Source organism: Amphiprion ocellaris, chromosome 18 (assembly GCF_022539595.1).
Source record: "Amphiprion ocellaris isolate individual 3 ecotype Okinawa chromosome 18, ASM2253959v1, whole genome shotgun sequence".
In the NCBI taxonomy this organism is placed as follows: Eukaryota; Metazoa; Chordata; class Actinopteri; family Pomacentridae; genus Amphiprion; species Amphiprion ocellaris.
The window spans coordinates 2618286-2635159 of record NC_072783.1 but is presented as its reverse complement, the minus strand read 5'-3'; the positions used below and the strand labels follow the sequence as shown (position 1 = coordinate 2635159).

The following is a 16874-nucleotide window of genomic DNA, read 5'->3' as shown; positions in this document are numbered from 1 at the left end:
TGCCACCACGAGGAATAAATCCAAATAAATTAAATCAAAGTGTCTCACCAGACGGAAGGACCTAAGGACTGACAGACCCTGGACGTTTGCCAGCCCCAACTCCACCAGACTGAGAGTGACAATGATGCTGTCGAAAATGTTCCAGCCAACTTGAAAGTAGTAGTAGGGATCCATGGCAATAAGCTTGAAGAACATTTCTGCTGTGAAGATCCCCGTGAAAACCTAAAAAGGATTGACATTTTTGTTAACTAGAGCTGGTACAATCAAGTCTGAGATGTTGGGATGTTGTGTAATCCTAAGGGCTTCAGTAAAAAGCAGCTGGAATTCTCTTTTTGGAGACGTTTCACCTTCATTCAAGAGGCTTCCTCACTTCTGACTGTGTTAGAAGAAAGGTCCAGTTGGTTTTTACTGAAGCTCCTAAGATTGCCATGTCCTGAATGACTAAGAATCTACATATTACTCATTTTAATGTGGCAAATATTCACCAGATTCCCCACTGAAAGCACGTTGTCAAACTCTGCTGTCATGGGGTAATGATCCATGGCCATGAAGAGGGTGTTGAGGACGATGCAGATGGTAATTGCCAAGTCAACGAAAGGGTCCATTACCACAAAGTACACCCACTTCTTAAAGACCACCCAGGGCACACAGCAGTCCCACTTCAGGAACATGTCGGCAAACTTGTACCAGCCAGGTGGGCACGGCCTCTGAGCCTCCTCCAACTCTAGACAAAGACAGACAGAGATGGAAAGGTAATATTTAACGAAAAATAGGCTACGAAAGAGTGATTTTCCCAATTACTTCCCAGAATTGACTACTATTGTTATTGATAGCTGATTTAACATGATTACACAGGGTATCTGTGAATGATATGCATGATACAGCTAACAGACTGCAGTCATGAGTGACATTAAAATTAATTTCTTGCTGCTGCAGGTCGTAGTTGGGTTGAAATAGCTCTAGCTTAACACCATGAGGTCACGACTCTGAATGTTGACAGGGATTTCTGCGACACACAATATGATTAGAAACAATACTACTGTATTGGCCCTGGATAAATTAGCGTATGACGTTAACAACTGCTTGATAATCTGAGCAATTACAGCTCACATTAGAGCATCTAATGCTAAGCCTCGTGCATTTCTTCATCCACTGAAGGCACTTCACGCCCCCAGATGTCTACATGTCGCTGCTTAGAATAAAAACAGGACACTGAAATAGAGGCTGTGTTGTTGTGTCTGCGGCTAATTTTGCGTTTCTAAAAATTAGAAAATGTATCCTTTATCTAGGGATTCTTACATTTCTATCCCCATTGGCACTGTACCTTCCATGGCAGCTGTAGTGAGCACAGTCATAGCACTAGCAGATCTCTGTGTCAGGCCTGGTTCGTCTGGATGAAGCATGCTGTGCACAGAGCCTAGCGACTTCTCCCTGAGTTCATAATCTGCAGCAGACTATAAAATATGTCCATTAATTGTCAGTATACATAGAAATCAAAGTTAATAACCACAAACAGACAAGATAAACACTCCAATAGGCACAAGTGAGCATTTCCAAAGGCACATAGTCTTTATTGAAATTGTTTCTAAAATAGAAAAACTGTGACGCAAGCATGACCAGCTAACCTCGACCATGGTGGGCGCTCTGATCATCAGACGTGGGACAAGTCTCCCATTGCAGTCCTTAACAATTTCATCGTGCCCAAGGCTCGTCTCATCGTCTGCCAGCTCAGATGCAGTGTGATGACTGAGCGACTTCTTACTGGTTAGAGTGGCTCGGCTACCAAGAGCCTGGGCCTGTTGGGTAGCAGATAAAATGTTCAGTTGTACAAATTTATCACATTAGTAAAAGATCCAAACAAACAGTCTTTTTTCTATGAGCTGTCACATCAGAGCAATCAGTGTCAGAAAAAAAATGGTTGCATAAACTTTGGCTAAGAGGCTCAGACATGACTAGTTTTGACTCGTTGCTGTGAAATGCTGCATTTTGGACATAGTGAGCAGGTATATTAAATTAAATACGGTATAGTGATATGTTCCTCTGATTACTGACTACTGATGCTACTACTATCTGTGCTCGAATCAATTTCATATAAGCTTGCATTAACCCTCCTATTGTCTTCATTTATGGGCACCAAAAAATATTGTTTCCTTGTCTGAAAAAAATCCCAAAATTCAGCAAAAAAAATTCCCTAAATTTCTGAAAATTTGCAAAACCTTCAGGGAGAAAATTCCAATAATTCCTTAAAAGGTTCCTTTGAAAGTTTTATTTATTAAAAAAAAATAAAAAATCCCCTAAATTTGGCAAGAAAGTACTTGTAAATATTTTCAAAAAATGATCAAAAATCTTCCAAAAAAATCCTAAAAATATCTAAAGTGATTCCATATGTTAGAAGGTTTTTTATATTATCATTAATAGTTGTACTGTGAACTGTGTTAACCCTGATTGTAACATATGATGTTTTCATATATAAGCTATGCATTTACCACACCCATCATACTTTTCTTATTTCTGCTCTTCACTCACACCCACATTCAACTTTATTCACTCCCATTTACTTGCATATCATTATCCTGTAACCCCACCTGTATAAATAAAGGATGACAGGGACCACCTCTTTGTAACTTACACGAGAACTGTCTCGTTGCACTGAGTGGGTTACCCTTGCTGCAAGTACAGAGAAGCCTCCGTGTCGTTCATCACAGCGAGCGGTTCCTGGTTGGAGAGTGAGCCGCCTAAGAGCGCTCCTCTCTGACACCATATATATCAGTGAAACTTCTAATATTTTCTTTAGGAACATTCACAAAAAAATCTACCAAAATCCAGTGAAATTTGCTGGATTTTGGTAGATTTTTTTGTGAATGTTCTTAAGAAACATTTTCAACATTTGTTTTTTTTCTACCAAAAAATGTTCAAAAATTTCCCAAAAATGTGGACATCAGAAGTTTCACTGTGAAAATCTATTTTTTCCCCCCACATTTTCAAACTTTAAAACGGGTCAGTTTTGACCCGCAGGATGACACGAGGGTTAAGCCAAGGATTGTTGAACAGTAAATACTAGTCAGCTGGATGTTGTCATTGAATAAATATGCTCAGTAACATCTGTATTGGCACAAAGTCCAGTGAATATAACTGGCTGAACCTTAGATGCGATAGTTACCTGTTCTTGATTCTTGAGTTGCTCTAGCAGTCGCTGGAACTCCTCCTCTTTCTCGATGGCCTCTTGCTGAGTTGCCTGATTCTGCTCATCGTAAGCCATGGCTACCACAGCCAGGATGAGGTTGATGAGGTAGAAGGAGCCCAGAAAGATAATCACCACAAAGAACAGCATGTACGTCTTCCCAGCCGCCCGCAGGATCTGTGTTAAAAGCAACGAAGAAGCTACGAGAACTAAGGACACGTTTTTTTTTTACCTCGTAAGTTGAATTTCATAAATTAAAATTAAAAGATCCAAGTTTGAAGATGGACTCCAACAAATGAAAGAAGTGCCAACCAGCTGGAAAAGGTTCTCCCAGTAGTCCTGGGTCATGAGTCTGAAGAGGGCAAGGAAGGCCCAGCCAAAAGAGTCGAAGCTGGTGTAGCCAAAGTTTGGATTCCTCCCAGCCTTCATGCATGTGTATCCTTCTGGGCACTTTCTATCAACAGGGAAGAAGAGTTAGCTCACTAATATCGCTCTCCCAGCCTTTAAATCACACTCAGCACCTTCTTTCATTTTAGATCCTGGCAGTGCTCTGATTGCTAAACTGAACAAGACTTGTTTTATATTGAAACATTGAAAATTGAACTACTTATGGAAGCAAAAGACCAACAGCTTTGAAAGATGACCAGACTAGACTAAAACTGAGCTTCACAGCCTCTTTGTGGACAATCAGTGCGTGGGCTTTTTATTTCCGTACACCGTCTTTATGGAACGCTCTTCTGTCTGACATTAGGCAAGCTTCCTCAGTAAAGGTGTTCAAAGCTAAAGACCCGCTTGTTCTCTGCTGCATATGAACCATAACTTGTGTCTTCTTAGATACTGTTTTTATCAGTTTTATCGTTGTTATTGTGTCTTCTCAGCCATTGTTTTTATCAGTTATCATTTTATTGTAATTTATCTGTTGCGTGCCCTGTAAAGCACTTTGACTTGAAAGTGCTATATAAATAAAGTTATTATTATTATTGTTATTATTATTACATACCCAGCATCAGAGCTGTTTCCACAAAGTAGAGCATCTGGGCTGCCCTCCAAATAGTAGTGATTCTCTGTAACCAAATAAAAAAAGAAACTGTGAAATCTGCTCCACTGTGGGCCGTATCAGCTCAAAATCTGACATAAAATATAAGACAAACATACCTGTATTTTCAATATATTCGATGAAATCGAAGGTGCTGTTGGAATATGCTGTGTCATTGAAATCCATGGTGTCGTTGAAGGACACGGTGTCATTAAATGTAGAAGTGCTGTTAAAAAATTCAAACGCATTTTCGTTTGTATGGATGGGCCACCGCACGCATTTGTGCCTCAGGTTTCCCATAAACAGCTGAAGGCCAACGAGGGCAAAAACTGCAAGGGCAAAGACGGTCAGAATTATGACATCCACCATTTTCTTCACTGACTGGATCAAAGCGCCCACGATAGTTTTCAACCCTGAGAAAAATACAATTCAGATGTCAATGGCATATTTCTGAAACAGCTCTGCAACAACAGGAAAAAAAAATCTATTAATATTCCATTGAGTACAATTACCCTCTTAACCCTCTGAACCCCAAAACCGGCACTGAGTTCACTTAAAATTACCAAAATTGACCATTTATTAGACCCAGAAAATGAAATAATCTTAATAATTTCAACTTTCCAACAGCTGATCATGTTGGATGTACAATTCTGGCAGGAAAAATTGACAAATCTAAGCTCGAAATTCTAATATTGTGTTATAATCACTTTATTCTAGATGTCTTAAACTAAATTTTGCCAAAAATAATGCACATGTACTGACCAGACTGTAAAAGAACAAAGATTCTGTGCTCCTCTGTGTAACTGAGCAACCATGAGTGAGTCAGACGCTAAACAGTCACATGACATAAGACATAGTTGGTACTAGAAGCTTTAATTCACTACTAAAATAAATGAAACATGGCTCACAAAATGGTATACAGTGGAACAAATCATCAGCAAGTTGTTGGAAGATACTCTCAGCACAGTGAAACATCTTTCTGGAGTTGATCAGTAGAGTAGGTTCAAAAAAATCATAATTTGTAGAGATTGTAAAAATTTAAATAGTGAAATATCCATAGTATGTAGAGCCACCATTGTTTTCCCAGGGTTGGCAACACATTTGATGTGTAATACATTATATGTCATAGGCCAAATAATACGAGGTACAGGACTTCATATTACAGTGAAAAAGGAGCAAATTAACAAAAAAACTCTAAACTGCTCAGGATTCAGAGGGTTAATTTTATCACGAAACTGTTATTGCATTAGAAAATTTAAATGAAAACACATTATTATGTTCAGTCTCATCACCGCACACAAATTGAAATATTTAAAAAAGCAGAAAAAGTACCAGGAATCACAGTAATTGTTTTAAGGGCTCGAAGCACACGAAATGTCCTGAGAGCCGACACGTTGCCAAGGTCAACAAACTCAGTGATGTAACTGTGGAAAGACATCAAATAATGAATGAAAACCAACATGATTATCTTTACATTGACAACAGTATGAGGACTGTCCTCATTAATGTACAAAAAGTTCCATAAATATGCAAAATATCATGATCATAGCTTTCATAATGGCTGATAATAGGCTGAAAATGTTTTGGTTCTGGGCAGTTTATTCACTCATCATGACTGTTTATCATTTGTATAGTTTAGATGGAAGTGTTTTCTTACGCCATGCTGATCACCATGAAATCCAGCCAATTCCACGGATCTCGAAGGAATGTGAAAGATCCAACACAGAAACCTCGAGACAACACTTTGACTGTTGCCTCAAAGGTGTAAATACCAGTGAAGACATACCTAGAAGGAAATTATGCAACACTGTTTAGTAAAAGTAGCGTCGACTGCAGCATATAAATTCTGTAAAACCAAAGTACATTGATGGTCTACTCACTCAACAGTTTTACTCCATGCTGGTGGGTTGCTCATCGTCATGAATACACAATTCGATAGAATTGTAATCATGATGAACATGCTGAATAATTTAAGTCAGGATTAAGGAAACAACCATGAATATATTTGCTGCTTATTTACTACCATTCAAATATAAACAAATAATTCAAACACATGGGTAACAAGAAAAGCAATCAGAGAGTGCAGTACTCCGCCAAGACTGTTCATTCCCTGACCTTGTGCTGAGCACAGGCGTGTGTTCTGCATGTGTATGTTATGTACGGATACCGGATCACGTGACCTAAATATGTAGCAGCTGCCGTTAATTGATGGGACTTGGAAACACCCCCACAATTTAATCAGTTGTTCCTTGTATCATTTCCGATAAGTTGGCAGTAGTGGATTTGTAGTAGGATCGTAATCATGTGATCGTCAGCAGGCAGCTGACAAAGCGTTCGCTTGTTGTCATGGTTACGGTGATGCCGTGCCGGCCGCTAGGGCTGGAAATCGATGGGCACCTCACGATTCGATAACGATTACGATTCAAGGGCTACGATTCAATTATAAATCAATTATTGATGCATCTTTAATATATGTGTACTGTAGAGTCGGGATGGAGGTGTTGGTGAAATAGGGTCGGGATGGGATGGTGTATCTAGATTACACATAACGTGGCTCTTGTCCAGTTCGCTTCTGCCGTCGACGTTGTAGAAGCCGAAGTGTTTCCACTCATCTGTTTTTAAACTAGAAGGAACTGTTTGGATCTCACGGGGAGGTGGGTGGAGGTCAGCCGGGTTTGTTTTACTCTTAGCGTGTCTTCGTGTCCGCTGCAGGTGCTCATCCCAAAGTGTCCCAGAGAAGACGTGTACCGCACTTCTTAGTTCTTTATGTAGAACCTTCTGTATTACTTTAATTAACAGATTTAAATAATCGAAATTTGGACGTTTATGAATCAATTCATTTTTGTCCACGTCCAAATCGCGATACATCAAAAAATTGGCAATTTCCCCCACCCCTACCGGCCACTATATCTCACAATGGGAATTCTTTAACAAATCCGTGGATCCAGACTATAAGCTGCATCACTGCCAAAATCTAATCCCTTGGTTCTTCTGTCATTTCTGACCTTCCCTGAAAATTTCTTCCAAATCTGTTGGTCCATTTTTGAGTAACGTTGCTAACAGACAGACAGATTCGCAGACAAACGTACGTCTATCGTCACATAACTCCGTTGCATTCCTTGGCGGAGTAACAATCACTGAAAGGATATGAATGTATGAGAATTTTGATGGCGCCTCTCCTAACCAAACTAAAGGGGCTCAGAATGTAGCAAGCCGGCTCAGCATTGAACCTGTAGATTGTGTTTCCTTTGGTGATCACGATGAATGTCTGAAAGAAATGCAAGATACGATCCAAAACCACAATCAGTCAACACTTAGTGACGACAAGCTTGAAATAATGGTGTAAAATTTAAATGCATGCCACAAATGAAAGCGTAGACACTGTGTAAGGGATACTGCATGCAGCTGTAATGTATGAAATATATGTTAAGTAATCATCCTGTCATATTTTAAGGTTATGAAAGGACGGAGTCCAGCTCATTGAACACTAAATATGCACAGTGGCTGTTTTTTTTTTCTGCCCAGCTGTGTTCAGACTGACTTTCTGTGCTTTGTAGAAGGGGTCCAGGTCCTCCAGAGGTGTGTTCAGCAGCTCTGGTGGAGGATCTCCGTAGATCAGCGGCAGACTCTTGCCCGCCTCCAGATCAGAGTTGGGGCCTGTCAGTTCTTCATCCTCGTGGCCGTCTACTTCTGCGGCCTTTTTTCTTTCCTCCGCGAGCCTCTCGATCTCCGCCAGTGACTCCTGGGTGAAGGGGCGGAACGCATCGGTGCCTCGGGGAGGGAGCAGGGTCGCCATCTTTGCATCGCGAAGGGATACCGCCACACCGGGGTTTCCCTAGAAGGAGCTGGAGGAGGGCAATTAATGAATGTAGAAAAATATATATATATACATTACCAACCACAGTTAGAGAGATGGATCAGGCTGGAGCATAACTGAAGCAAAATGTCATAAGACAGAAGCTAATGTAGAGATGATACAGTCACTTTTTTCAGCAGAATAATCATTGCAGTTACTTTTTCTGGCAAATTCAACAAATATTCAGGTTCTCAGGGGTGAAAATTTACTACTTAAATGGGTCTTTAGTGATTATAAGTTGAACATTTGGTTGTAGACAGCAGGTAAGGCAAAATAAGACATCATGTTTACCTTTAGGGACCTATATAAATGCTGTAAATAACAGACATTAAATGAACCAAAAAGATTATTGAGATTCAAACTACAACAGATTAGATGAAGAACATGATTTTTAATTCCAGTCCTGTAATATTAGATCATAAAGGATCTATGCATTTTATTTATTTTTCGATTTTTAATGTACAGAATCCAGACTTGTGATACGATCAATTACTTTTATTTACAATTTAAAAAGTCACCTGTTAATTTTTCTTGTAATCATTTTATGGATTAAGCAAAATGTAATATAATAATAAATGTAAATATTTAATAAATATATTAGTTGCAGAAATTATTATATCAAGATATATCTGTGCATTAGTTTTTTTATTTATATATATATATATAAAAAAAATAAAAATTTTAATATACGATGACAGATGTCAGACTTTTTATACAATAAAATACTTTTATTTATAGTTAAAAAGTCACCTGTTAATTTTTCTTATAATCATTTTATGAACTAAGTGAAATGTGATAAATGTGACATTATTATATCAAGATAGATCTGTGCATTAATAATATATATTTTTTATTTTTAATATACAACAAGAGATGCCAGACTTTTTATATAATAAAACACTTTTATTTACAATTTAAAAAGTATATAAATTTTTTAAAAGCCTGTTTATGTTCTAATGATCATTTTATGGACTAATCTTTTTCAATAATCCTTTCATTTCTCCTGTTTAATCACTGGAAATAAACATTTCTCTCACCTTTGATTGTTAAATACTAGTTTTACCTCTTCTAACTTTAAACAGTTATATAAAAGACACAACCGGAAGCATTTAGAGGGGAAATAACTCTTTTGTGGAGCTTATTGTAACCTTATACATTTTTAGTTGCAGTTTTATAATAATATATCAAAATAAATCTGTGTATTGTATTTTTTTTATTTTGAAATTTTTAATTTAGGACAACAGATGCCAGCATTTTTGTACAATAAAATACTTTTATTGACAATTTAGAGTCTTAACAAGCATATTCAGTCTCTCATGATCATTTTATGGACTAATATTTTACTTTCATAACTACTTGTAAATTACTGGTTTCAAAGATAAATGTGATGAAAGACTTACACAGATTTATATGTTTCAGAATTTTTCTCTCACTTTAGCTTGATGTTAAATATTAGTTTTACCTCTTCTGGCCTCAAACTATGTAAAAGACACATTCTAAAAAATTTAGAGGGTAAACAGCTCTTCAGTGGAGCTTCTCAGAACACTAGCAAGGTTTAGTTTCAGTTCTACAACATTTTATCAAAATAGATCTGTTAATTATATTTTTTAGATTTAGATTTTTAATATACAGCAACAGATGCCAGATCTTGTATACAATAAAATACTTTTTATTAACAATTTTAAAAGTCTATAGATTCCTGAAAACAATATTAATTTTCTTATCATCATTTTGTTGACTCATCTTTTTTATTACTTGTATTAAATTGCTGGTTCCCAAGATAAATGTGAGAAAAGACCTACACAGATTGATATGTTTTAGGATTTTTCTCTCACTTTTGCTTGCTGTTATATTATTATTATTATTATTAGTAGTAGTAGTAGTAGTAGTAGTAGTAGTAGTAGTAGTAATAATAATAATAATAATAATAATAATAATAATTATTATTATTGTTATTATTATTATTATTATTATTATTATTATTATTAGCTTTACCTTTTCTGACCTCAGTTTAAAAACCCAGAGGGTAAATAGCTCTTGGGTGGAGCTTCTCAAAACGTGATAAACCTGTGATGATTTAATGAGGCCGTATGTATACACGCCGCTAAAACTTTACGTCTCCATGCGTGTCCTGGGTGTGGATCACAGGCCTTAGCTGCTTTGATGTGACTCCAGACCCCTGAGGCCCTCTCGTTCCTGCCCTACATCTCTGACCCGGCAGCCCCTCGCTGGGCCACTTTAAAGTGACAAGACGGTAACAAAATGACTACACGCACTCAGGACCAGAGCTTGGACTTTCCCACCTTTCTAAAGAGCCCATGACATTACTTGTGTACATCAGATTACTTATTAGCTCAGCAGGCGCTCCGTGTCGGGTCCAAGTGGCGTTTGCTTACATCCTTTGATGTGTTTAGCAACCGGTCCAAAGCGCTTTTGTCTGGAGCAGCTAAACTTAGGCCCCTGCTGCTATGGACATGATAATGCAGTAGGGAAATATCTAAGCTTTGTGCACAATCTTGTCTTTTATTACATTGTCTTTTAGTGTCTTGTCTTGTTTCTTGTCCTATATTTTGTCTTTTATTATGTTATCTCTCAGTGCCTTATCTTGTCTTGCCTTTTATTATCTTAGTGTCTAAAGTGTCTTGTCGTTTTATTTTGTCTTGTTTCTTGTTTTGTCTTCTCTTGTCTTTCTATTTTATTGTCTTGTCGTGTCTTATCTTGTCCTATCTTATGTATGATCTTATTGTGTCTTACATTAACTTACTTTGTCTTAACTTATGTCTTGTCTCTTCTCATCTTTAGTTTGTCTTGGCTTGTCGTTCATCATTTTATCTTTTAGTGTCTTGTTTTATCTTGTCTTGTTTCTTGTCTTGTCTTCTCTCATCTTATTTTGGCTTTTATTATTTTATTCTTATCATGTCTTATCTTGTCCTATTTTATGTCTTGTGTGATTGTGTCTTACATTAACTTATTTTGTCTTAACTTGTGTCTTATCTTGTCTCTTCTCATCTCATCTTTAGTTTGTCTTGGCTTGTCTTTCATTGTCTTGTCTTTCAGTGTCTAGTTTTGTCATATCTTGTTTTTTATTGTTATCTTTTAGCGTTTTGTCTTATCTTGTCTTGCCTTTTTATTATCTTTTAGTGTCTTGTTTTGTCTTGTTTCTTGTCTTGTCTTCTCTCTTGTCTTATCTTGTTTTTTTAATTTAATTTTATTGTCTTATCTTATTGTGTCTTATCTTGTCCTGTCTTATGTCTTATCTGATTGTGTCATACATTAACTTATTACTTACTTAACTTATGTCTTGTCTCTTTTCATCTTATCTTTAGTTTATCTTGGCTTGTCTTTCATTGTCTTATCTTTTAGTGCCTTGTCTTGTGTGTTGTCTTATCTTGTCTTTTATGTCTTATATTTTAGTGTCATATCTTTTTTCATCTTGTCTTGTTTTCTCTCTCTTCTCTCTCTCTTATCTTGTCTTTTATTTTATTTTCTTATCTTGTCCTATCTTATGTCTTATGTGATTGTGTCTTATATTAATTTATTTTGTGTTAACTTATGACTTGTCTCTTTTCATCTCATCTTTAGTTTATCTTGGCTTGTCTCTCATTGTCTTACCTTTTAGTGTCTTGTCTTGTCTTTCATTGTCTTATCTTTTAGTGTCTTGTATTGTTTTTCTCTTGTCTTTTATTTCATTTTGTCTCTTCTTGTCTCTTATTTTTTTATTATTTCAACTTGTCTTATCTTGTCATACCAAACAAAATATAGAATTGCTTCCCTGTGAGTTGCTTACTATTGTCATTTTATCTTCATCAGATTTTTTTTAATTTTTTGTGCCTAAACTGAGTTCAGAAGGAAAATGTGTTTGCCAGAGAGCATTAATATTAATATATGTTTTTGCAAAATGTCTAAAAAATAAATTAGCTTTAATATGCTTTAAAAAATATTTTTACGGAGGAAAACAGCATAACTATGAGGAAAGTTGTTGAATTGCACAGTCAAGTAATAAAAGTCTGAGAAACAGATCCTTTGTAGATGAAATCAAGTAGCACAAAATACAGAGACCACAAAGAATCTGAACATTAATCATCAGACAGACAAGCTGGCAGACTACACAAAGTTCACACATATCAATTGTCGAGGTACAGACTGATGCACAGCGATACCTATCACAGGCACGAATGTAGGGCAACTTGCTCAAACCTCCTCGCTTGAACATGAAATTCTGCATTCACACACATGTGAGGAGACGCACACGCTCACTCAGATACGGTGGCTGCCCAGCTGCTTCAAGCAATCAAGTGGGAGCGTCGTGTTACAGAAGCCCGTTGACTCTGCTCATTCCTTCCTGGCTGAGTCTTCGCTCTGCGCCTCACATCCCTCCGATAAACAGGACAGCATGCCAGCTTATCTTACCGAGCTGACTCCCCTCTCTACTGCCTTCTTTTTTACACGGGGGCCCCAAACACTAAGCTTCCGCCTCACACCCTTAGCAGCCCTTTACAACCCCCTGCCATCCCGCTGCGTAACAGTTGAGGCTCTGAATCCCTCCTTTGTACAATCGCTCCATCTGAACCCTGTCACTCATCGAAGCCCCTGTTCCTACCGCTCAAACCACAACCTGTTCCCCTGAAACTGTACTCTGGTCTGCATGTTCTTTATTCTGTAAAGCAAGTGGTTCTCAGTTCCCCCAGAGACAACCTGGGCTGCCCTTTACCTACCTACTGCTCCCCTCACACCCCCTTTCCAAGCACCTAGTTTCACCTCTCATCATCTCATTTCAAACCCCCATTCTGGGGGCCGTGGGCCCCGCCGCTCTCCACCGTGAGCCAACCTTAAAATACACATCCTGAGAATGGATGTGTTTCTCTGCAGCTAATGGGGAACATTTCCTGATTGCATTACATCACAGCGTCACTGCCGAAGCCATCGAATGTCCTTTTTTAAAGAAGCCACGGCCCTCGCGCTGAAAGCCTGCCAATCTCAAAAAAGTCCTCATGAGTCGGTTGTTGCCTCGTCTCCCGTGTCAGCGAGGAAAGTAATACGTTTTGGCACCACGTTAAGTTTTGTGGCGACACTTATCGGTGTCTTTTTTCCACACGAAAGAGCTGAGAGCAGAAGCAAGACTGCGACAGACTCTTTATATTACACCTAAAGTCCTCAATAAACACATTCAGGAAATACAGTCTAGAGTTCAGCTGCACAAGCAAATGATTTAACCCTCCTGTTGTCTTCATTTACAGGCACCAAAAAATATTGTTTCCTTGTCTGAAAAAAAATCCAAAAATTCAGCAAAAATATTCTCCAAATTTTTGAAAATTTGCAAAACTTTCAGGAAGAAAATTCCAATAATTCCTTAAAAAAAATTTCCCTTAAAAGTTTTATTTTAAAAAAATCCCCCAAATATGGCAAGAAAATTCTTGTAAATATTTTCAAAAACTGAGTAAAAATCTTTCAAAAAAATCCTAAAAATATCTCAAGTGATTACAGATACATCAGTAAAACTTCTAATATTTTCTTCCAGAACATTCACATAAAAATCAACCAAAATCCAATGAAATTTGCTGGATTTTGGTTGATTTTTTTTTGAATGTTCTTAAGAAACATTTTTAACATTTCTTTTTTTCCACCAAAAAATTTTCAAAGGTTTCCCAAAAATGTTGAAAATGTGGACATCAGAACTTTCACTGTGAAAATATTTTTTTCCCCCACATTTTCAAACTTTAAAACGGGTCAATTTTGACCTGCAGGACGACACGAGGGTTAAAGTAGATGCAAGTAGTTGAATCAGTACTCAAAGAAATAGTAATAAGCATCCATGCAAAATATAAAAATACTCTATTACAGTTAAAGCCCTGTACTCAAAATCAATGCCGTAAAATCGCCCCATGTCATAGCAGTATGACTTTAACCACACTGTATATGCAGCAGTGGAGCTAGTTTTACCAACTTTAATAGGTAGCTGGTAGCTGTGGCCGATCTGGGGGTCAGGTGTCTCCTTAAGGTCACTACATAAATACAAGAGGCCTTGAGATGATTAATGGGAGAGAGCAAAGAGAAACCATAAAGCTCTCCTGCACAAATTTGTGAAAGAATGGGTTATTTCCACTCTTTCAGCTTCAAAAAGCAATTTTATGAAACCTGCTGTGAACTTTTAATCAAAATCAAATCAAGTTTATTTATAAAGCAACAACCTGAACTCAGGTCTGCTGTACTCGCTACAAAACTGGCAACAAGAAAAATATATGCAAAAGAACAGTTAAAACAACAACAATACAGGACAAAAACAGAATAAAACTTGTAAAATCAATATTACCAATATTAAGACCAATATGAGCAACCAAAAGCCACTAAAAGCATGTATGACCTGAGATTTTTCTTTAAAAAAAAAACAAAAAGCCTTAAAATTCAACTTATGTACATCTGAAATGCAATAAGGCGCTCTGCCTAGAACCTGCTTTTTTGTACGGGCTCACAGGGCAGTTGGTTGGTTGTGTAATCTTTGTGTTGCCTTTCTAAGCTCAATTTAACCCTCCTGTTGTCCTCATTTATGGGACCAAAAAAATGTTGTTTCCTTGTCTGAAAAAAAATTCAGCAAAAAAATTCCCCAAATTTCTGAAAATTTGGAAAACCTTCAGGACGAAAATTCCAATAATTTCTTCAAAGTCTCCCTTTAAAGTTTTATTTTTGAAAACATCCCCCAAATTTGGCAAGAAAATTCTTGTAAATACTTTTCAAAAAATGAGTAAAAATCTTCCAAAAATCCTAAAAATATCTAATGTGATTCCATATATATCAGTAAAACTTTTAATATTTTCTTTAAGAACATTCACAAAAAAATCAACCAAAATTCAGCAAAATTCGCTGGATTTTGGTAGATTTTTTTGTGAATATTCTTAATAAACATTTTTAACATTTCTTTTTTCAACCAAAAAATGATTTCCCAAAAATGTTGAAAATGTGGACATCAGAAGTTTCACTGTGAAAATATATTTTTTCCCCACATTTTCAAACTTTAAAACGGGTCAATTTTGACCTGTAGGACAACATGAGGGTTAAGTCTTTTTTTAGTGGCTCTGCTAAAACAACAAGTATCTGTATGTCAGTTGAGTGTAGTTGGGTAAAAAGTGCAATATTTCCCTCGACAACGCAACATAAAGTTGATATACTCAAGTACTTTGCAAGTTCTACATGAGCTCATTTTCTGAAAAGTCGACGAAGTTACTTTCCGCCACTGTTTTCGGACTGAAGACGACTTGAACGTGCTCAGTCGGTCACTCTGTGGACGGGAGGCAAACTGAGGAAGAGGGAGGGAATGATAGATTTCAGAAGCCTTCCCCGACAGTAATATATATATCAGCTTGCATGTGAGTGTAGGCCATATGACCTGTGGCATTCCGGTTGAGGATATAGACGGGGTAATGTAGACACCGCTTCGTTACACTAGCCGGCCACGGAATGCGAATGCCAATATTCACCTCCGGAAACAAACCCAACCAGCTTTTGGCTTTTGTCACAAGGGCAGCCTGAGTTCATACAGCAAGTTGGTGAAGAGGTTTAGTTCACCGAGCTGGAGTCAAATATTCAAAATGTGATCAGAAATGTAGCAATTACGGCTTCAGGGTGGAAATATTTCTGATTCTGGTGTCAAAAATACTTGGATATGAGTATAAATGCTTTGATCATGACTTGTTTTCTTGACTCCGGAGCCCTGGGCATGCTGGGAGTTCAATGTCGAGTCCCGAGGCCACATGTCAGACATCTCAGTCCCCTCATTATGAGGCACTTACTGCCCGTGGCATGTGGTTAAGCCATAAACGACCAATCCGCAGAGCAAACAAGGGCTTTTATCTACACGTCCTTTGACATTTGCCGTGCTCTTGTTCCCTGTTTTCTCACGGGGGTCGGATCACAACACTGCGGTTCACTCTCTCCCAGCTCGCTTCAACACCCTGTCAGCCGCCAGTTAACCTGCTATTCCAAACCTCTATAGGGAGCTGCATTAAAAACAGGCCACTCCACCTGTTGCCGCTGCCAGCCGTGGCTTTGTACGCCGGACTAAATGGAAGCTGCACGCTCTGTCAGGCCGGACTAAAAGCGATCAGCATCACCTCAGCGACTGCTCGGGGTCAAGCCCCTTCAAGCTCCGGCTCTTTTTTGATGTCTCCATCAGATGTGTGTACAGAGGCTCGGCTGCAGTACATCCCTACCGGCATTATGTCGCTGCTAAGAGGACAGCTGCTGTTATTCACAGTATGCCTCTCCTACTGCATGCCGAGGAGCTGTGAAGACCTGCTGTAATCTCTGTGGGGCGGCCAGATGGTCAGGTCGCTAGCAGAGACATTTAACTCTATGGATTTATAGATTAGTCCTCGACCTACGCGCTTTTTGTTCAGGTGTGAACAAAATTAACAGGAAGAGAGGACGAGGCAGACAGAGAATGAAAATGATAGATGGACTTACATCCTGGGTACAGATGGAATGGGCAACAGTCAGTTCAGAGAGCAAAAGATCAGAGGAGCTGCAGAGAAATGATCGCCTACGCTGAAGGGCATGGCCCATGATTGATTGGGATATGATTAGTAAAAATCAAGGACTGATGTTTGGAACCGATTTGCAGGGAACATGGAAATCTCTGTGTCAAAATCAGGCTTTTAGGTAGAGCTGCTCATGGCATGAAACCAATAAAATCGTGCAAAAATTCCCACTTTTGGATCTACAACTGCACAAGCAATGAAATAAAAAAAGAGCCTATAGTTCATCAGCTCAAACTAAAGAATGTTAAACTCATAAATTTAAGAAGGAAA

The 16874-nt window shown here is 38.0% G+C and overlaps 1 protein-coding gene across 5 annotated transcripts in view; it reads right to left on the bottom strand.

Moving 5' to 3' along the window:
• Positions 1–16874, bottom strand: part of scn4aa (sodium channel, voltage-gated, type IV, alpha, a) — a 33051-nt gene that overhangs the window by 14035 nt on the left and 2142 nt on the right. Inside the window, exons 1-14 of one of the 5 annotated variants that reach the window (XM_055004453.1) lie at positions 12331–13278; positions 7759–8062; positions 7367–7485; positions 6098–6187; positions 5875–6003; positions 5550–5641; positions 4337–4630; positions 4182–4245; positions 3494–3635; positions 3161–3358; positions 1626–1796; positions 1325–1454; positions 486–724; positions 49–222 (exon numbers count right to left, since the gene is read on the bottom strand). In XM_055004453.1, coding sequence (XP_054860428.1) covers positions 49–222; positions 486–724; positions 1325–1454; positions 1626–1796; positions 3161–3358; positions 3494–3635; positions 4182–4245; positions 4337–4630; positions 5550–5641; positions 5875–6003; positions 6098–6187; positions 7367–7485; positions 7759–8013 — 2097 coding nt within the window. In that variant the 5' untranslated portion in view covers positions 8014–8062; positions 12331–13278. Of the gene's footprint in view, positions 1–48; positions 223–485; positions 725–1324; positions 1455–1625; positions 1797–3160; positions 3382–3493; positions 3636–4181; positions 4246–4336; positions 4631–5549; positions 5642–5874; positions 6004–6097; positions 6188–7366; positions 7486–7758; positions 8063–12330; positions 13279–16874 lie in introns of those variants that run through there. The other 4 variants (XM_035949691.2, XM_035949693.2, XM_035949696.2 and 1 more) reach the window with 4 other exon arrangements.